Source organism: Rattus rattus, chromosome X (genome assembly GCF_011064425.1).
Source record: "Rattus rattus isolate New Zealand chromosome X, Rrattus_CSIRO_v1, whole genome shotgun sequence".
Lineage (NCBI taxonomy): Eukaryota > Metazoa > Chordata > Mammalia > Rodentia > Muridae > Rattus > Rattus rattus.
The window spans coordinates 86,230,858-86,252,295 of NC_046172.1; the positions used below are offsets into that span (position 1 = coordinate 86,230,858).

The window sequence follows — 21,438 nt, forward strand, 5'->3', positions numbered from 1 at the left end:
CATATATATTAATGCTTCTCCAGGTTCGTGGTTAAGAAATGCTGAGTGGCCACAATCCCTTTGGATTTCCACATTCCCTTCTAGTTCTATGTGACTTTATGGTAGTATTTTCCTGGTCTTGGAACTTCCGTGTTCCTCCCTGTGACTTGGACCATGCAATATTTGCACTTGATGGCCCCATAGTATAGTGAGGATTAGTTGCCTAACACCCCTTTCCTCCTGCTTGGAGAAAAGGGAACCACAAATCCAAAGAACACTTCTTATGCTTTGAAGCAGAAAAGGTTTATGGTATAGATAACAGGACTGGAATTGACGAATGTTAAATCTTCTTCCTCACAGATCCCATATGCCTGCTTCCTCTCACTTTTGGGAGTTCATAGCTGGTTCCACTCTGAAAGTCATTTCCCCTTATCCTGATACTTCTGCCACATAGCCCTAGTCTTGCCTTCTGAAGCTTCCCTGTCAAGGATGAAGACTGGTTCACTGACTCAAAGAGGTGCGCTCTTATTGCTGCTCCTCCTAGCACCAGCAGTGACACCAACATGGTATGCAGGTAAGTTCTGTGAGCTGTTGTCCATTCCTTCTAGGGAGGTCAAGAACAATACCAAGACATAGAAGAGGGAAGAACGAGATGACAATGAGAGATCCTTAACTTAGGCCAGAGAAAAACTGATGGATGGCAATGAACATAAACAAATAATAGAAGGGGCTGCCATTCAAGGCCCATGGGGCACCCTAGCAAGAGCTAGTTGATAATAGGCTGTAACACACAAGCGAGAGAGGGAGACAGCATGGCCTTTGATGTGATGCTTCCTAGTTTCTTTCTTGCTTTTTCTTTCTTTCTTTTTTTTTTCAGTTGCCCTTTTCACTTAACTTCCTGACAACAGGGGGGATTTTAGGTTTGACTGTGTATTTGGTTGGTTTGTTACATGTTTGCTTTCTACACATGGGATTGAATTTAAGAGTCTCACAAACCTAAGTTCTCTACTGCTAAACTCTATCCACAATCCAGTGAAAACTCTTTAGAAGGTGTAGTTTTAATAAACCAAAGCTTTATTAATATTATTTCTTCCCTGAGTCAAATATCCTCGTGAAGACTACAAAATAAAACTCAGACCATGTATCTCTTATGGAAAATATAAAGAAGACAGGCAGTCTACTAAGAGGGAAGAAGAATTCACCAGATTTCCCCCTTTCTTCCTCCCAGGGTTAAGCTACAGGATTTGTATAGTCATTTATCGGCCAGCAGGGTCAATGACAATGCAGGTTACATGCTTTGAATTAGGATTCCTCCAGACCCCTCTAGCTGTTCCTTATTCAAAAATGATGTAGTTCTTTGGATTCTTGAATGTTTCATGCCTCACCCTTGGGGGACATAGGGAGCCAACAAGAGTGGACTAAGGGGGTGGGTAGAATACAATGGGAGACAAGGAAAGGATACTGAACCACCATACAGAGGATTTTGATTGCGTTCCAGTGGCTTTCAAGTGCTAAGAATATTCTGCGGCCTGTAGTGTCTGCCCTCATAAGGGCTGGAGAGAGTGGGGGGAATGAGACAGTCCTGACCAGCGGGGTTAGGAAAATATCCAGAGATGAGTAAATAACAAACTGCAACCACCACAGCCACAGTCATTGCAGCTAAAATTTTCCACATCCCCCCAGCTCCTGGTAGAAGCCTTTGGCAGCAGCTCGGTTTGTCTGGAACAGCTGCATCCAGCTTTCAAACAAGTATTCGAGCTTCTTCCCCTTTTTGGCTTAACCTGGCTTTGTAGGGGGTAAAGCACAAGGGTTGACATTCAGCTGAAGAAATTCAAATTAAGCCCTTGGCAGAGCTCACACTGTTTGGGTTAAAAGAGCCCAAGTCTTCTGGAGATAAATATGCAGCTGTTCTCCCCAAACACCCACTGGCTTCAATTCAAGTACAGAAGACCAAAATCTACTCAAAAGACCACAGAACTAAGGGAGTGGAGATCTGAGGTTCGAACCCCAGTTTTGAACACCTGTATGAAACTCGTTAAAGCCAGAGACTTTTTTTCAGACAGGGCATTAAAAAGGAATAACTTCATGGCTGTTCGCAACTCAGGCACTCCCCAGTTCTACATCAGTCTTTACCCCCAGTCTGCTTGGGAGGAACCCAGGCTGGTAAAGTCTCTGGCAGCCCTGTGAGCATTCTTAGAAGGCTACATGATATTTGGCGTTTTCAAGTTTCTCCCCTTAATTGCTAGCTCAGTCTGGGTTTGTGTCCATTTGCCCATTTGTTCCTTTGTTCATTCAACAGTCAAGTGTTAAACATTGCCTATACCTCAAGGACTGTTTTGTTCTTTGTTTGCCTTTGTTCTCAAATGGGAATGGCGGGAAGAAAGCAGCTACGCGTGGACTCTGAGCAAGTGAGAAACTGTGTCCAGGAATAATCAACGGAGAGTGGGACATTGTTAGGGAGTACACTGAAACCGAGTGGGTTAAAAATGTGTGCTGGAATATCTGCATATGTCAGAGGCTCACACTGTATTTGTCATCAGAAGGCAGGCATTAATGTGTCTCTTAACACCATCTTTAATTATCCAATATCTTTCCAACCATACATCCACAAAAGGCTGGACTTAAAGGATCCCACTTGGCTGTGGAATTTGAAGGAACCCAGTAACAGAATACACAGTAAAAACCACTGATTGATGTAGGAACTGAGAATTTTGCTCAGGAAAATGGAATAACAGAGCTGTGTTCTTTTTTCCTAGATCCCAGTTCAGTATCCCAATATGTATAAAAATTTCAAAAAAAGCAACCGGGCAACATGGAAAAGTTTAAGTGGTTAAGTGGCCCAAAGCCATTCCTGGTACAAAAGGAACCTAGCACTGGTTTAGCTACCTCTGCACTCTGGTGGAAACTATAATTATGTGATTGAATCTTCCCCTTAGTTTTCCCACATCCCCTGTAATTCTGGAATGGTATAAAATTCACGGTGGTCTACGGTCTCCTCACTCCACCCCATTGCCACAGGGAAAAAAAATGCTACGCTGTAAGACAGATTTTGGTTCTTTATCACTTCTGGACATAGTCAAAACTCTGCCTTTATAACCATTTGCATTTTAGTATCTGAGTCCATAGGGTTCAAACAGACACGGGCTAGGAGGTCTACTCTACAATGTATTATCTAGGAAGCCTTGGGCAACTCCTTCTATTCCTGAGTCAGCTGCTGTGTCGTTATGTAGGAGAGCATTAATGCTGTGTACCCAGTTGAGATGCTATGGCAACATAATGAGCTAGCATATGCTCTACAGATTAAGAGCTAAGTTGTCATTGTCATTACTATATCCAGACATAGGCCTATGACACCCCTCTTTCTCTTTTGGTGAACAGCTGTTTTTCCCTGATGAACACTTCTTCTAAGCTAGCTCTGCAATAAAGTGGGGAGACCCAATACTTTAAGGAACCAAGCACATCTGGTCCCCTGTTTACGGGAGTTGTGAGGGATTGAGGCTAACACTAAACTGAAACAGCTGACAAGAATTCCATGCTGCACAAACAAACCTCCCATGTGGGAAAAGAAACAAGAGGGGACCTAGGGAGGAATAAAGGGAAGTCAGAGAAACTGGAATGTGAAAAGAGCAAAACTGAAGAGAAAAGGGAAACCCTTTCCTTTGGAATAAGGGCAAACCAAGAAGGACATGATTTCATAAGGCAAACCTTCTATTTAATTCATCTCCATGTTTACTGAGTTGGACACCACCACCACCATCATGTCCAGAATATGCTCTCTGTGTCTCTCTGTCTCTCTGCCTCTCACTCCCCTCTCCCCTCCCCCTCTTCCTGCCCTCTCCTCCCCCCTCTCCCCTTCCTCCCCTCCCACCTTCCCTCCCCTCCCTCTCTTTCCTGCAGGAAGCCCTGTGCCTCTGCCCAAGAAAAGAAAGGCCACGAGCTTTTGCTCTGTGTTTACATAGGTCAAAGGGCTCCAGCTTTAAAGCCCAGCCCTGTCCTGTAAGCACACCTTCTCCTGGAACTGGAGAGTTATCTTCAGACTGCAACTAGGCTGGCTGCCCTCTTCCTGTGCATTCATGAGAGCTCAGGGGCATTAAAGAAGGTCTCCGGAAACTTTGCTATGGAAAGAGCTAAATTGTTTTCCAATTAGTTCATACTCATGCCCGATTTCCTGCGTCTGGTGGAACACACTGTTTAGTCTCCCAGACAGCCGCAGACCTGCCACTGTGAGGGACTGTGCCACTTAACTGAGTGGAAGAAGATAGACTGGGAATGTTTCCTAGTTCAGCAGCTCACTGCTAAAGCTGCTTCTGACAGGAAGGAGAGGAAATTATCTTCACAGGTGTGAGTCCTAAGCTCAATCAATAGCTTTGAGGAAGAACAAACAAAAACAAAAATAAACAAAACCTTACTCCGACTTCTCTTTTTATCCCAAGCCAGAATAAGGTGCTTATGAAAGAGTTCTTGTTCCCCTTTGCCCTTTAAAGCCATCCATCTGTCTTGGCGTGCCTCCCTACCAATTACAATCAGGTGCTTAATATGCCCTGTAGGCTAGTGAGAACTCGAAATATCGTTTCCCTGTGAAAACTGTGTACACTGTCTGTCACTGGAGAAGACACTTAGGTGCCATTATTTCCTCAGAGCTGGGACAACAGTTCATCCCCAGAGATTGGCTACTCACTAAAACGGTGCCTGAACTACATCAAGGGAATTGGGTGGTTTATAGTCAAGATTGGCAGAATTGATAAGTGGTTAAGGAGTTCGATGGTCTTTATTTTGAAAGTCTTCTAGTACAACCAGTGAGCCCCTACCACACCTCAGCCCTCTGATGTTGCTCTCTGTGGACCTCCTATGATCAGGATCACCCACAGCCATTCAGCAGCTTTACAAATGACCCGACAGCTCTATCGTGAAGTGTCAGATCCCAAGGAAAAGACACGGGTGAGGGTACTTGGAAGTACTTGAGTGAGAAATGAATATGCATCTATATTTTCCTCCTCATCCTAGGCTCAGGTTATTCTCCAGATGAAAGCTACAATGAAGTATATGCAGAAGAGGTCCCCGACACCCGTGCCCTGGACTACAGAGGTAATTCTCATTGTCTCTTAAGCTCAGGAAGGATGGTTTCTGGCCTAAGATCTGGACCTTCCCAGAAACATCATCGCACATGCTTAGCTCATATGTGTCAGAATTAAGCACAGAGAATCATGAAGATCTCTGATTTTCTTTGCCGTTGTTTTTCTTTTGCTTCTCTTTGCTTTTAGGTATGTGCTCTAGCACTGAGCCCAAGCCCTCTTGTTTTGTTCATTTCTTTCTTGAGACAGGGTCTCGCTATTTATCCCTGCACAGTTTTGAACTCAAGATCCTTCTGCCTCAGACTCCTCAGCGCTGGCCTTACAGGTATGTACCGCCACACCCAGCAGGTGTGCTATGATTCCTAATTACAAATTTGGTTACAAGCTTGCTGTGAGGTTTTACCTCCCTGGCCTGAAGGGATCATTAAGTATGGACTGAGTATCGGCTCTATGCCTATTCCTGTGCAGGGTAAGCCTATGGGGAACACACAGAATATATCCGGGGTTTGCCCCCTCAAGGAGATTGCACTCTGTTGGTTGTGAAGTGAGAATAAAATTAACACATGTAGGGTGAATATGTGAAACTGTGTGGCAGCCATAAATGAACTAGGAATATAAGAATTCAGGTAAGAGGTCATGCATGAAACATGACATCCAGGATAGGCCTTGAAAATGGGCAGATTGTTATGAACTGGAAAAGGTTATAGACATTTGCCAAAGCAGATAGCCAAAGATAACAAGGTAAACCAGATTTGCTGCACTAAGAGACGACGAAGAAATCGCACTGACTTGAAGGGATGGAATATATGGGTGGAGTAGCAGAGAAGAGACTTGAATAGAAAGAGTGAAGTAGAAAAGGTCCCATGACTTAGGGGTCCTTCCAAGGAGAGTCAGAAAGAATGCTGGCTAGTATTTCCTGAGATGATAGCAAGTTAGGTCATACGATGTCTAATACGACTTTAATTTATGATTCTCTCTGCCCATGCTTTCCTAGACACACGAAAGAGTTTATCTGTTATACTAGGAGCTCTAAAGGGTAGTCGTGTGATTTTTCACAGGGGGCTGACAATGTCAAATATATTTTAGAACACTAGGTTATTTTGTTTAGAAATTAAGGGTTAGAAGGAGAGCCTGAGTTGAGGGGACTCCAGGAATCAGATACAGTAATGTTATGTAGAAATATTTGAGTCTAGGGGCCAATAAATGTAGAGTGAGGATGGAGCCCAGAGGAGCCAGCTGTGGAGCTCAATAACAGTGAATTCATGGAGTGTAGACGGCTCCCCTGTGTTTGACTCCAAGCACCTCAATAAAAGGATATATTCCACAGGAGTTGGAAAGCAGATGATAAGATTGGGTGCACAAATGCCTGGAAACATCCATTCTGAATACCAAGGAGGACTGTATAAACCATTTCAGAAAGACGAACTTAAAAAATTATGCTAGGAGCCACCAAGATGGCGCAACTGGTAAAAGAGCTTGCAGCCAAATCTGACAACGTGAGTTTAATTCCAGCATCACATGAGATAAGGACACGCAGACACAACACACTTGTGAGCACTCAAATGTCTCCACACACACACACACACACACACACACACACACACACACACTAATTTGGAAGGTTAAGTTTTGTGAATATGCAACTTAAATAAAAGGCTCTCTGAAGAGAGAACTAAGGTCAAGCCTCGGAAGCCATTGGTAGATATGTGTAGAAGAGGAAGATACATCAGCGAATGAGAGTTAGTGGTCAATGTAGAAGAAGACTATCTATTGGGAATATTACAAGAGCTACAGAGGAAAATTTAGAAATCTGGAAAGTATATGGGATGGACTACATGTATTGCAGAAAGATCAAACCAAAGGATAGGAAATATTTTAGTTGCTGAGGTGGAAAATGGTGCTCTTTGAGAAAGTCGTTCCAGTAGGGAAATGATCCAAATGGGGTTCTTCCATCGTTCAAGCTATTCTTTCTTGTCTTCTTCTTTACTGCTACTGGTGCACAATCATTAACTCTGACTCTAAGTCCCCTGCAGCCTGTCTCCCCATCCACCCACATATCTGAGTTGACACACCACATCTTGAAAATGATAGTTCTCTCTTGATCTCCAAATCATATGGCCTTGAGCTTTAGTCTCCCTGGTCTCTCAAGCAGGAGTAAGCACATCCTTTTCTTCCTGGTTCTCCTTCCTTGGATCCCATGGTAATTTCTCTATTCTGATCATAGTTGAAGCCAAGGTAGGAAAATGCGGTGTGGGTAGTGATCATAGAGAGAAGAAGGCTGGGCTCTGAATGTCGGGCATCCCTGACACAGCTCCAGAGCTCCAGGACTGCATCTCTAACCCTGCTAGACACCCGTTTAGAGACGTCTAAAAGAGAATTCTTTTGTCTTATCTGATAAAAAGTTCTACTGTAACCTGACTGTCCTTCTTCTATTTTCTGATAATCCCACCACCGCCCTCTTAGTGACTCAGACCTCGAAGTACCCTAGTGTCACTTCTAATAACCCCCAGCACGTTTAATTAACCCCCTTTCCTCGTCATTTCTTAGTAGTCATTCTCCAAGACCTATCATTTCTTTAGTACATGGAATTATACTTAGTATTATTTCATACATGGACAAAGGCTACTGTTTCCTAATTAGATTCCCAGGCTCAATTTCTGCATTCACCTAATGTAGTGACCTAGTAAACCAATTTTAAACCAAAGTCTAGCTCTGGGTCCTAGTCTGACCACTTTTTAAAACATTTCCCCATAGGAAATCTGTTTTTTAGCTAGAGTGGTATACTGTTTTCCTCCAACGTTGATTTAGTACACTGAGCCATTCCTTGACAACTAATTCTTTTTTTTTTCTATTTAATGTATCCATTTATTTGGAGGGAGTGCGCCACTGCACACATGCAGATGGCAGAGGACAAGGTGTTGTGAATTAAACTCAGGGCCTTGTGCAAATGTTCTACCACCCAGCCACACTTCCAGTCCCAGAAGTACTTTTGGAAGGGTCTAGCATCCCCAATATTACCCCTTAATATGCCTCACTGGTTATTTTTAAAAGATCAAAAAGCCCTTTAAATACCTATATGCCACACAATAGCATTTGCCTTGGTGTCGAGTATCCAGTAGGTGTCTTTGGAACTTGGTCTCCAGGCCTAAAACAAACTAAACAAGGTTATCAATGATGCATGGAAAGGAGGGGCCAGGAAAAGGTCCTGGCCTCCCTTGTAATCTCTTTTGTGTCTTGTATCCATTTCTCTGCAACTGTACCATTTAAAAACTTCCTACAGTTTAGAGGTGATAGCTCCACATGGAAGGACCGAAAATAGACACCACCGTGTATTGATGCTTCAAGACAGGTGAGACATTGACTCCAACCCAGACACTGATTTAGAGAGCAGCATTCCGGAGAGTGGGCATTTCATGGGTAGGATTCTATTTGCTTCTCATCACAGGCACATGGGGCTGCTTTATTATCTCCCATTTTACACACCAGAAAACTAAGCATGGGGAAGGCTTATATTGACAGAAGTTAGCGAGGCAGAATGGGCATTTAAAATGAGGTCTGTCTGACCACAAAGCTTATTTTATGTTTTCATTAAAATGTAATTTTTTTAAGATAAAAGGAGAGGTAACAAAGGAAAGGACGGTTTCCCATTTTAGGAAAAACTATCCACATAGTTTCATATTTTTTTTCACAAACCTTACACTTTCTGCCATTTTCTTACCAGAAAACCTGCCTGGAGTCAGAAACTTTAGTCTGGAGGTGCAGCCTTAGCCTGCCACGTGGCTAAACAGCTACCTCAAAGCTTGTCTCAGTCCTGAGCAAACTTGTAACTGCCTGGGTTACCTTGAGTTTACCACAGAGAAGGTCTTTTCCTTGTTGACAGACGTTCCTGTCCTTGTATGCCCTAAAGAGAGAGGCCTTCAAGCTTCTTAACATTGGTCAAGCTATTACCATGTGCCACTCAGAATACTAAGTGTTCCATAAATGTTATCCATTTAAATAAAGTGCACACTTGCTTTGTTATGATATGCAAAGATTTCAGAAACGTATTCACTTGAAAAAGCGAAGTTAGGACTGCGCCTATAGGTCAGTGATAGAATATTTGCCCAGCATGCATAAGGTCCTGGGTTTCATCCCAAGAACCACAAAATGTAAAGCAATGCTGCGAACAATGAACACAATGCTCGCACGTGTGTCAAAAAAGCAACAAAAAGTAAGACGCTATGCAAGGACTTGTATCTATAAACAAACTGGCACCATGGCCCTTTGGAAGGGGAATATTGAGCATAGGCATATGAGGAAGACTCAGAGGAGACATTTTACTATATAGCTAATTGCACTTTGGATTCATAAAACATGTGGGTGGATTAATAAATACTTCAAAATGGCAGCTGCAGTCACAGGTCTTATACTTGAACAACCCATTTCTAGACTACACAAAAGCTTGGGTTCCATCCTGCCTATGCCTTACTTCCCAAGGAACTCTGGGAAAGTCCTTCCTCATCTCCAAAATAAGGATGAAGACTGCATACCTCACAGAGCTACTGAGAGAACTGTATGAGATGGACATGGAAACAGAAGAATGATGCATAAACAGGGGACTCAGTATGATTACATTTCCCATCAGACATTTCACCATGCAGCATTTAGCCACAGTCTTAGTTTCAGTTGCCACTGGCGGTTTTTACGTACAGTTGTTTGACCAGTTACAACTCTCTTGAACTGTACTGTCACTTCTTTTGTATTTCTTCATCTTCTCCACATCAGTGGCTTGGAAAGCATAGTCTGTCATATGCCTCACTGATTTGCACATATCTATCATCATCCCGGTTCTACCAGTCCGGTGGCCCTGCCCAGAAAGGAAATCAGGTCATTCTGGAATAACTTGTTCTTGAGTGCTCCCGCTGGTTCACAAGCCTCACCTTGAAATGTTCAAGAACACTGCGCTATCAGTCCCATCAATGGCACCAGACTACACTACCTAGAGACTACCTTCTCCCTTATTTGAAAAATGAGTTTGTGCTTTTGCCCCTTTCCTGTCTTCCAACATTCTGTCCTTATGTCACGATTCTTCTGGGCTAGCGATTTTAAAAAAATTCCTAGAAGTATATATTATGTGTTAAATGAATCCCTCCCTACCTCTGTATCCTCCCATTTCTCACCCCTCACTGCTTCCATTGTTCCCCTTAGATAGTTCCATTTGTACCTGCATGCCATAATTCTCTACATCTGTATATAGTCTACAAACCACAGACATTTTTTTAAATGTACTCTTTGTCTTTTGAGACCAGGCCACCAAACTTGAATTTGTTTACAGTAGCTGGGCCCCCATCACTCTCTCTGTATTGATTCTGAGCTTTGTATCTCTGACTTCCATTCCTGTTTCCTCTACCAGTTTCAATCTGGTGTGTCTTTCCTTCACAGAATATGAGAGACAAAAAGAACAGACGTGCTTTTAAGGTCCCAGGCTCCCGTGTGCGTCTTTGTGATATGTGCTGTGGCTTTGTAATTACCAGCTCTGCACAAATCTAGCACTTAAGCGACATTATGTAATTTGGAGATGGTGTCCCCAGATGGCAGCCCCACCACTGCCACTGACTTAAACTAATAGTGGTTGGGGAAGAGTTTTCCCTCTGTCATCTATCTTTATTTTCCAGTTGCATGCAAACAGAAGCCCTACCTTTTCATTTGTTCCTTGACCCGCTGTTATGTGCTTTTGGTAAAAGGTTCCCATATCCTTGTCCCTCTGCTTTGAAAATCAAATAACCTTATATCATCCTTTTTGCCTTCCAAATTCTAGGCAAACAGATCTGTGCTATGCTGTGTGGGGAAACTTGTGCAGTCCACCATGCAGTTGTTTCTCTGTGTCCCTCTAAACGCTGACCCACATGGAGCAAGTAGTTGTGGTGCATACCTGTAATCCAACACTCTGGAGATTAGAGCAGGGAATCGTGAGTTTGAGGCCAGCATGGACTATATATAAGCAGACGCTATCTCAACATATAAATAAGAACATGGAACCAGTGGAAGGGTCAGTTCTTTTGTTACCAGTAAGGCATCTTTATGATAGAACCACCCTCTATGTGTTCAATACTGAGCTGGGATCAGACATTCAGTCCTCATCAGTCTGCTTTGCGGTCACATTCCTGTTCTCTCTCTAATGAACATCTTCCATGGTTTTTTCCCATTGTTTTAAATTTCATACAGCAGAATGCACTTTCTGGTATACAGTTCTTTGAACTTTGACCAATCCATAAAGTAAGATAACTACCACCAGAGAACAAAAACAGTCTTGCCTCCTCAGGAATGTGTGCCACGCTGTCACGTTGCAGTTCTCCTCTGTCTTTACCTCTGACGTCTGGCAACTACTGAGCTGTTCTCTACGCCAATGGTATTGCCTGCGTATTTGTCGTAGAATGGAGTCGTGTTTCTCTAGCTTCCCAAAATACACTTAGGATTCATCTGTGTTGTCACCTGTATCAGCACATTATTCTTAAACATCTTTATACAGAGATAAACCCATTAGCTATGCTGTTCACACGCAGAACCAATTTTTGACAATTACGAATAGAGGTACTTCAAACATCAGGGTGTAAGAGTGTGTGTGAACTCAGGTCTTCATTTCCAATGAGTAAACACCTTGAAATGAAGTCGCAGGATCAACTTTCTTTACCAGAAAGTATATAATGTCGCGATAAACTACTATTTTCCAGTGTGCCATTGTTTTTCTATTTCCTAAAGCAATTTGTAGTTCTGGTTTCTCTCCATCTCCTTTAGCACTTTATTTCCATACATTAGACATCCTAAGGGGTTTATTAATGATTGCTCTGAGGTTTTACTTTGCATTTGTTTAGTGACTAATGGTGCAGAACATCATTTTATATGTTTATTAATCATTCATAGACCCTCTTTAATAACACGTCTCTTTTGTATGTTTTGTCCACATCTTTACTGTTACATTTTTTTCTATATTCTATATTCTAGTCACTAGCCTTTTGTTGTGGATGTGATACGGAGTTTGCAAATATTTTCTCCCAGTGTTTGCATTTTCCTTGAAATTATTCATAGAGCAAAAGTTTTTACCCTTGAAAAGGTTCAGTTTATTGATTTTCTTTAATAATTTATACTTTTGGTATCATTTCTAAGACTTCTTTGCTTATGTTTGAATCCCAGAAATTTCTACTTTTCTGTAAGCTTTGTTCTTTTGTTTTCAATGTAAATCTAATGTCCATTTTGATGAATTTTTTTGAGTAATGTGTGAGATTTAAGTTCTAGTTCTTTTCCTTCCCTGCCTTCTTTTTCAGCACCTGAAACTCCAATTTCTCTAGTAGCCTTTGTTTTGAAAAGCTGTCTTTTCTCCATTGAATTGTTTTTGCACTTTTGTCCAAAATCATGTTGACCTACTTCAGCCTGTTTCTGGGATCTCTGTTCTGTTCCAATGAGTTCTGTTTCTTCCCTTTTGACACACCACACTTTTTGCTGCTGCTGCTGCTGCTGCTGCTGCTGCTGCTGCTGCTGCTGCTGCTGCTGTTTTTGTTTTGTTATTTTTACTTTATTTTTAGCTTGTGTTTTCATTACATTTCTCCTTTCCCTTTCCATATAACTCCTTCAAATTTATGGCCTCTTTATCTATCAATTGTTATTGTATGCATATATGCCTTTGTATGTATACACACATGCACGGACACACACATGTGTGTACACACACATATTCCTAAATATAAGCCTATTGAGTCCATATAATGTTACTTGTATGCATGTGTTCAGGGCTGACCTTTAAGGCACTGGACAACAAATCAGTGTACTCTTCCCTGAGGAGGGTCACCTCTCCTACTCCCAGCTTTACTGAGTTGCCTATAGTTACTATTCATGTAAGGTTGATCATTGCACTTCTAGCTTACTTTTCTTTTGCTATTATAGTCCCCCGATGGTGTTACACATTGAATATCCAGGATGGAGAAGCCACATGCTACTCACCAAGGGGAGGCAATTATCACAGTAGCCTAGGCACACGTTGTGAGCTCTCCTGTGACCGGGGATTTCGACTGATTGGACGGAAGTCAGTACAATGTTTGCCAAGCCGGCGTTGGTCTGGAACTGCCTACTGCAGGCGTAAGTTGCATGTGAGCATATATATATATATACAAATATGTGTATGAGAGAGAAGTTAGCCTGCTGGCCATGAAAGGCATATACCTGGAGGCTTTATGCTGTGAAATTTGGCAACTTTCCATAGGCCTCTGACAGAGCCTTTCCTCTTCCTGACATTGTGGTTTCTATTTCTCTGTATGTGGTGGTTACTGTCCAAGTAATGTGGATATTTAAGCCACAGCCAGGCCACTCTGACTCATAGAACCCAGAAATGTGTGTAGGAGGATAAGACTTGGCCATGAGGAATTGACCTAAGCCTGGACCACCTCTTGCTGCTTCCAAGGATGTGTTCCAGACTCCTTCCCACGTGTGGTCAAAGGTCATTAACCTTCCTAGCCTACAGCCTTAAAGGTCTTGCCAGTAAAGCTGATGAGACATCTGCTAGTCTTCATTTTCTTCTTAAAGTAAAAAGAATTCCCAATAGCGTGATATGGGAATACCAATACACACATATCTTGCATTCTAACTCACTTCATCTCTCAAAGCCCTACTTCTTATTCGAACTCTTCAGTCTTTTGACAGCAAGATTTGTCTTTCCATACGTGGTCAGCACACACCATTTGAAGGACCTCCATATGCATGAGGTGCTTCAGGAGCTCACTCAGCTCCTTGACTACCTTTAGGTTGCTAATAGGCTAATGGGATCGAAACTTAAATGTGTGCACATGCATGTTGCACACCTGTATGCATATGGGCTGAGTATTTAGAGATAAATGAACTTGGCGAAAAAAGAAGCTATGGAGGAGAGAAGAGGTTGGATGGCCAAAAAGGAGTCACTACAGTGACTCTTCAGGTCATGGTAAGTAAATTGCTTTAGGACTTAAACCTCATCGTTTCCAAAATTAATTTGACCTGACCAAAAAAAGATATAAGGCTATGAATTATCAGCATAAAACTTGTCAAAGCATAGAGATGTACCCATTTCCATGAATTGGCTATTACAGTTGAGTCCTTTCTTTAGCTTGGACTTTCCTCATGGTTGAATCTGCTCTTTTCACTGTCCCATAATACTGATAGATTCATCTGAAGAGACCTAGCTTTATCATTGGCTCTCGTTTCAAAGTGGTCATTTTTGGGTGTGATTTTTTTACATAACAAATGCAGGGGCAGGGGGGAAGAAAATTCATCAGCTCATCGTCAAGCTTCCTTTAGTCATGAAGAAAAATGAACAGAGCCTATATAAAATTTTTGTTCAAAGTCCTAACATTCAAACTCTATGTAGGACTTAGACAAGCTAAAGAACTGTGTGTGGCTTACTTCTTTCAAATATCAGTTATCCTAAACAAGACTAATGATTGGCTCACAACTATTCTATGCTAACAGTCTTTTTTTTTTTTGATCCAATTGGTAAGATATAATTGCCCACCTAAACATACAAAGCCCAGTACCATCCATCCCTTAAGAACATTAATAACAACCTTTAAATACATAGAGCGGAATCGCCCTCTTGCTAACAATCTTGAAAGCACACAAATTCCACTTTTATTAAATATCACCATGCCCTCCAGACAGTGGCCTGACGCAAGAGGACTGAAAGCCAGGTGACTGTGGCATCCAAGTGAGTCTTGGCTTAACTGTGTCCAGCTGAGGAACTTTGAACATGCTTTAGGGAATATAACAATTGAAGAATTCCTAGTGTCTAAGGAACAAGAAACAAAAATGAGCCATTGCTGAGGCTTCCCTTAAATTGTCCTGTGAGGTAAATGTAGTCTATTGATTAAAAAATAATAACAGTAAGACTCAAAGAAATAAGGCAATGTCTCTAAGTCACAGAGCAAGAGGTAAAGGTAGGATGCAAAGTGAGGTCTCATTTTCATAACCATGCACTCAGACAACTGAAACAACTTAATTTTTTAGACCCCACTCTCCATTCCACTCAGATTGCTTTTTTACTTTGTAATATAAAAATTAAAAAAAGGCAATTTGAGGAAAAAGCGGTTCCACTAAAAAATGTTAAGGGCAGACTGGGTGAGATTTGTATATTCTCTGTTGAATATACCCCACACACGCACACACACACTGTGGTAGACACTCCTGCACCCTCTCCAGATAGTCCCATAGGGTGCTGAACTTGCTGTTTGGTTCTCTCTTAGAGATGAGGTGCCACGCACTGCCATTCATCACTAGTGGCACCTACACCTGCACCAATGGAATGCTGCTTGATTCCCGCTGTGACTACAGCTGTTCTAGTGGTTACCACCTGGAAGGCGATCGCAGCCGCATCTGCATGGAAGATGGGCGATGGAGTGGAGGCGAGCCTGTATGTGTAGGTAAATGCCAGTAGCTCCAGTTATCCTGTTGCAAAAGGTGATCTGGCATTATGTTCACAGAAGATGTGGAATTCTAATGATAGAATTATTTTTCACTGTGACAATACAGAATGGGCATAGCATTATCACCTACAGAGCCAGGCTCCTTTACTCCTCTTTGCTAGATGTACGTGAACTCTTGTTCTTTTACCTACCCAGTGGTGTGTGATATTGCTTCCATGAGGGAAGGCAGGAGATCTATAAATCCACCTTTGATTTTTGACCTTGGCAGACATAGATCCACCCAAGATCCGTTGTCCTCACTCTCGGGAGAAAATGGCAGAGCCAGAGAAACTAACTGCTCGAGTATACTGGGACCCACCCTTAGTGAAAGATTCCGCTGATGGTACCATCACCAGGTGAGCTTGAGTCACTCATGCCTCTTGTGTCCCCAGTTTCTTCTAGTTTCCCAGTGTGGTTCTGTTGTCCACTTCTTTCCTCTGAGTATCCAGCCACTGGTGTGGACCAGGTGAGGAATGATGGAGCAAAGTCCTGAAAGGGTGGGTCAGCAGGGTCCTGGTCCAGCAGTGAATTGGGGGGGGGGGTTCTCTGAGGATTTCAGTGTTACAGCTCTTTTAGACAACATTGAGTGAAACAACTGTCTTAGATGGTATTCCACGAAAGAGTTTATATTCTTTATTTGTGGTGAACAAGGACTACATAAACCTCAGAAAGTAGGAAAGGGTTCTTCTTAAGGTGAAGGTTGATTGGCTGAGGCTTAAGGTTCTGGGATACCTCGTTTGCATAGAGATGCAATCCAGGAAGTTAAGCCTATAATTTCACCAAGGATTAGGTGACATTTCTCAGTTAGAATGTAAGGGCTAGGCTCCCCAGATAAGGTAGAGAAGAGGAAGCCCTGCTGGGAAAAGGAGTTTGTTTTTCCATTTAGCATGGAGCTCAGGGGAGCTATCTATGCATGGTAGACTATGACCTTTAAATAGCAGGATCTTCCAACCCCCAAGTGTGCTTGTGATCAGATAATACAGGCTGGGCCTGAAGATGTGCCTCAGATCTCAATTCTAACTATCATTCCCTTAGTTGTTCAGTAACTCCTTCACCCTGTCTCATGCAGGGTAACACTTCGGGGTCCAGAGCCTGGTTCTCACTTCCCTGAAGGAGAGCATGTGATTCGTTATACTGCATATGACCGAGCCTATAACCGGGCCAGCTGCAAGTTCATTGTAAAAGTACAAGGTCAGAAGGGGTGGGGGGAGCTCTTCCTTGTATACACTGTTCAAATTCCTGCTCTGCCCTGACCTTCAGAAACCCATGACAGCTATTTCCTCCTTTTTATATTGGAGAAAAGCCAACTTCGTCAAACAAACAAATTCATTAAGAAAACCTACACTACTTCGTCACAAAATTGTTCTGTAAACCTTGATTCTCCAACAAGACTTTATTGTCCTTCTAAATCTAGATAACATTCACAAATAGTCTACATCTATTTCTTAGTATTCAAAGTAATCAAATCTAATCAGTTGTTGTGTCTATCTGCTGAAATGATAACGTTGGTGGCCTACTGGTCCCCTTACCTGCTTCTGGTCACATAGTTTTACTTTGTTTTTGTCATCTTTAAAATAATTCATGCTTATTAGACATTTGAAAATTTAAAAAACAAACAAACAAACACAGGTAGAGTATCACATGCCTTAAATCCAGCAGGTGAAGCAGGAAGGAAAAGGCAAGTTGCAGGTTAGCCTGGGCTAAGTAGCAGAATGCTGCCTCAAAACAAAATTAAAGCAACACTTAAACAGAATAATTTATTGTACCCATCTTCTAGGGCCTTGTTGGTAACATCTTAGTATTTTCCTTCTAGTCTTTTCTCTAGACATACTTGCAATGTGAAATTGAAGCTCACTCTTTCTACTTTTCATTAAAACACAAATAATGTTCACAAGTTTTTGGATACCACTTCCAGAATCAAGTGTATTTAAAAATATTTCAGAATATATTTAAGCACAACATAATAATTCTGCTCTAAATCTGTATCATGGTTGGTTTAAACAGTCTCTCAATCATAGTCTCATCGAACATATACACACTTAAAAGTGAGTGTGACCAAGTATGGTAAAATCAGCACTTGGGAAGCTAAGGCAGACAGATGGTGAGTTTGGGGCCTCTTGCGCCCCACCCCACCCCTAGAGAATCCTTTTCAGCCTGTGCTATATTGATTGTGAATCAGGTCTCATGAGAAAGAAAGTCATTCTGCAAGTTGGTCATATTTACACTGGTTATCTATAAAAGTCTACAAACATAGATGACAATATTCTCTTTTATACATTTACAGTCATCTGATGACTCTGTGTGTGTGTGTGTGTGTGTGTGTGTGTGTGTGAGAGAGAGAGAGAGAGAGAGAGAGAGAGAGAGAGAGAGAGAGAGAGAGAGAGAGAGAAGCATGATTTAAAGACTACAAACCTGGATTTGCATGTCAAGTTTAGTTCCATCTGGCTACTGGAAACTCAGAAAAATCTATTCATTTGGATTATCTCAAGTCTCTTGTTCTAGAAACCTGAAGTGGACCCTTTAGGCCTTCCTGACCATGAGAGATATCATAACCCCTAACCCACCCTTCTCCCTGGCAGTGAGCGCTGTCCTATTCTGAAACCACCACAGCATGGCTACCTCACCTGCAGCTCAGCGGGGGACAACTATGGTGCGATCTGTGAATACCACTGCGATGGTGGTTATGAACGCCAAGGGACCCCTTCCCGAGTCTGTCAGTCAAGTCGACAGTGGTCTGGATCACCACCTGTCTGTACTCGTGAGTGAAACTAGGAAGGGAGTGACTAGGCATGTTCAGGGGCACTCCGGAAGACCTTCCATGGCCTAGGGGCCAACTATCAGTGTGTGGTATAAGAACAGAGATTCTATTTTAAGGGCCAACACTCCCCCAAAGACGACTTATACCTCAAAAAAGAGCATAAAATATTCAGGTTTCCCTTTGGAATTCACCTCATGGAACGGGTGGCAAGAATGTACAAGACTGGAATGCCTTCGGGGTGAAGAGGGGGGGCATGTTCTGACTGACTATATGCTTCTGCCCTAGCTATGAAGATTAATGTCAATGTTAACTCAGCTGCTGGCCTCCTGGATCAGTTCTATGAGAAACAGCGACTCCTCATAGTCTCAGCTCCTGATCCCTCCAATCGATACTACAAAATGCAAATCTCTATGCTGCAGGTGAGCCTACTGCCTCAGGATGGCTTAGTAAAAAGTTTACTCTGCCACACCAAACCTACATCTCCCTACTTTTTGTAGATAGTATTTGATTCATTTTATCATTACGTATATTGGTCACATTTTAAATAGTGTTTTGTGGAAAAGTCAGTAAGTATGGCATAGTAGATGTATTTTGCAAGGAACTGGATGTAGGCTGGGAATGGAATATACAGAGGCTTGTAAAACAGCTATGGTCAAATATTAATATTAAGAATAAACTACATGTATGTTTCCAAAGGAATTTCACTGGCATGGTTTTACACATATACAACTAATTCTCACACCAACCCCTATGATGTATGTACTGTACTATGCCCCACTGAAGACTTGAGGAAACTGAAACAGTCAGATTTGGTGACTGGCCCCAGATCACTAGCTAGTAAGTGGTAGAGCTGGGACTGAAGCCAGGCTACCTAGCTCCAGGTCTGTGCTGTCTTTCACCATCAGTACCTAAGTGCCATGATATCGCAAAGGAAAGCAAGGAAGTTGCATGGTGAATTTACCTGATGAGTGGGAGAGAAAGGGAGGTAGGTAAAAGACTGATAAAAAGACCAGACTAGGTGGCTGTCAACAATTTTCTCTCTTCTATTCCACATTGTACAGTATGTTTCAGACAGTTAGGTAGAATAAAGAAAACGCTTTTGTGAAGCCAGTACTTCAGGGATGAGAGGGAAGAGGTTGTACAGACTTCATAGTATTGTGATCATTTGATTCCAAAGGACTGTGTGATTGGTGCAGAAACCCTTCTTTTTCTATGTTGCCTTAATGGAGTCATGGGGTGGGGGGTTAGCCAAGCAGCCTAAGAATGTAAATACTATTCTATTTAATGTTTTCTCTCCCTCCCAGCAATCCACCTGTGGACTGGACCTGCGGCATGTGACCATTATTGAGCTGGTGGGACAGCCACCTCAGGAGGTGGGGCGCATCCGGGAGCAACAGCTATCAGCAGGCATCATTGAGGAGCTCAGGTGCAGGCTTCGAGGCTGTGGGGCAGGGATGGGCAAGACGGACACTAGCAACCAAGAACAGGGCTGAGCAGGCAGATGTGAATTAGTGTCTTGGAGACATTTCTTGTGTTTGAACTCTTATAGCTAAATAAGGACAGTGATTCTCAGCTCTAAAGGAATTAAACAGAGCCTTAAAATACACATAACCAGGCTTTATCTCAAAGCACAGATCTGGGCTTTCATAAAGGCACCTCAGGTGACTTTGAAGAGCCACAACTGAGAGAGACACAAAGGATTCTACTCCAGACTAGAATCACTAGGAAGCTTCTGACCCCGTTGCCTATGCACTCTTCTGTTTACTTACAGTCTCCAAAAGAGAAAAAGGCATCTTTGGTCACTGAAATCTGAACTGTATCTATCTGTCCCTCAGGAAAGAGACGGTTAGAGGTAACAGGTGGTAGAAGTTGACTTTTCTCATTATCTATCCATTATCAGCCTTACAGTGCCCCCAATTATACTCAGGTCCAATAAAGGCATCAGTGTTCTCTGAGAAATAATACCTAGCTCTAGGATTCAGTTTCAATGGGGACAGAACAATTCAGGGCAGTTAAAGAGACTAGAAAATCCTGAGGACGGAGATTTGCAGCTACAGATAGAAGAGTTAAGCACAATTTGCTAATCAACCTTGGGGCTTCTAGGTTGGACGTGCATGCAAGTCCTACGTTCTCCAATTACATGCTTCCTGGAGTTGCTCCACGTGGGCTGTGTGCAGTACGCAATATTCTTCTTCCAAGTGGAAAACACAGTGAAGAAATAACAGGCCATAGTTAGGAGGAAGGTGAGACATGAAAGCTACCAAGCCTAGAAATGCAACAGAAAATAAGCAAAAAAAAAAATTTGCGATGGTGGTGGCAGGGGGGGTAGAAAAAAGAGTGGCAGAACTATGAAACAGGAGAGGGTAGTAGTACAGCCTTGTGGCACTTGGACCAAGGTCTCACACCTCTCTGAACTGCTCTGTCTAGGCAATTCCAGCGCCTCACTCGTTCCTACTTCAACATGGTGTTAATTGACAAGCAGGGTATCGACCGGGAGCGCTACATGGAACCTGTCACCCCTGAGGAAATCTTCACATTCATCGATGACTACCTACTGAGCAACCAGGAGCTGGCAAGAAGAGCGGAGCAGAGGGATGTTTGCGAGTGATCTTGAGCCAGGGTGTGGCTCTCCTAGGAAGCTTAAACTGAGGAGGAAATGTTTTCCCACACCGTTGGGAGCAGCCCTCGGGTGGGGGCGAGGTTTGCCAATTCTAGGACATTTCCAGGCATTATTTTAGGGCAGATTATTCATTTCCTTAAGCAAGTGTCCACTTCGGGTAGCGCTGGAGGAGCTTCGAAAGTAGGTCGGGACTGAGGATATGTCTTGGGCAGTGAGTTGTAGACAGAAGGTCTTCTTCCCCTGACTGGAGCTTTCCAAAGTCTTTCAAATAAGTAAATCCTAAATTCATTCCTTTACTGTTGTAAATGGTTCCTCTACCCTATGGTAACAGCAGAGGGCAGCATCGCAACAGACAAGCAGGACACTTTGGACAAGAAAAAATAGATTTTCCTCACAGTTAATTGTGTTAGGAGCAGGAGAGGGGGGGCTATGATCTACAAAACAAAGCTGCTAGTCTCCCCCACTTCCAGGATGCTGGGCTTAAAAACAATGCTCACTTCAAACATTTCTTCATCAAGAGCTAGAAAAACCTTTTCTCCAGAGGGAGTT

At 42.6% G+C, this 21,438-nt stretch overlaps 1 protein-coding gene across 1 annotated transcript; it reads left to right on the top strand.

Annotated features, from left to right (window-relative positions):
* The first annotated feature begins 468 nt into the window (after nucleotides 1-468).
* Srpx2 (sushi repeat containing protein X-linked 2) lies at nucleotides 469-21,176 on the top strand. Its single transcript, XM_032889439.1, has 10 exons — nucleotides 469-553; nucleotides 4,984-5,064; nucleotides 12,969-13,160; nucleotides 15,293-15,469; nucleotides 15,741-15,867; nucleotides 16,581-16,712; nucleotides 18,091-18,269; nucleotides 18,555-18,688; nucleotides 19,574-19,695; nucleotides 20,697-21,176. The coding sequence occupies exons 1-10, from the start codon at nucleotides 469-471 to the stop codon at nucleotides 20,875-20,877; spliced, it is 1,410 nt and encodes a 469-aa protein (XP_032745330.1). The 3' UTR covers nucleotides 20,878-21,176.
* Nucleotides 21,177-21,438: the final 262 nt, after the last annotated feature.